General features: G+C 48.9%; 1 protein-coding gene across 2 annotated transcripts in view; it reads right to left on the bottom strand.

The window, feature by feature from the left end:
• LOC119588776 (protein Gawky-like) overlaps positions 1–662 on the bottom strand; it is a gene marked incomplete in the record, with an annotated part of 110804 nt that continues 110142 nt past the window's right edge. For both annotated transcript variants that reach the window (XM_037937420.1, XM_037937419.1), the window contains 1 exon segment: positions 1–418. In XM_037937420.1, the coding sequence (XP_037793348.1) occupies positions 41–418 (378 nt within the window).

Raw genomic sequence — 662 nt, 5'->3', positions numbered from 1 at the left:
AAATGGGAGGGGGGCCATGGCACTTACCTCCTCTCCTCCCTTACATGGACTCAGAGGTGAGAAGGCCATCGGGCAAGTAGGGCTTAAGTGAGGAAGGTGTGGCACGGTGTGGGTCTCCCTCCCCTATGTTGGCTCCACTCCACAGAGAGGAGCTACCTCCTGGGCCACTACTCCAGAGGTTGGAGCTGTTTCCATTTCCCCAGGAGTCCACCTTCGAACCCCCAGAAGACTGGGAAGTTGGTGTGGAGCCACGTCCAGACCCTCCCCAACTGGAGGCGTTAGTTGGGCCTGGTGTGGGTGGGGCAGCCTGGCCTTGGTGGGTGGGCTGTCCCATCACTTGCTTCACTTCGCTGTCATTGGCAAATTCTGCCAAGATCGTCGTATTGCTCAGCAGGCAATTGTTGAGATTTCCTTGTGCCTGAGAAATGGGAGAAGAGTAAACAGATTGCATTATTCCTACAAATACCACACATTAAGCATATTCTATAAGGGAAAAAGCAGGACAAAACTATGTCATCTAGTAAAAGAAAAACAGCAAAATTTGGTGAAATTCCTATTCTATCAAAACCTTTACAAAAACACAGATTGGTACATGAATAATTCCACCTAGCACCCGATAGTTAACTGACACATTACACAGCATCACAAACCAAAAATAGCAC

This window comes from Penaeus monodon, chromosome 24, assembly GCF_015228065.2.
Source record: "Penaeus monodon isolate SGIC_2016 chromosome 24, NSTDA_Pmon_1, whole genome shotgun sequence".
Classification (NCBI taxonomy): Eukaryota; Metazoa; Arthropoda; class Malacostraca; order Decapoda; family Penaeidae; genus Penaeus; species Penaeus monodon.
The sequence above is the reverse complement of the archived record's forward strand: the minus strand, read 5'-3'. Positions and strand labels throughout refer to the sequence as shown.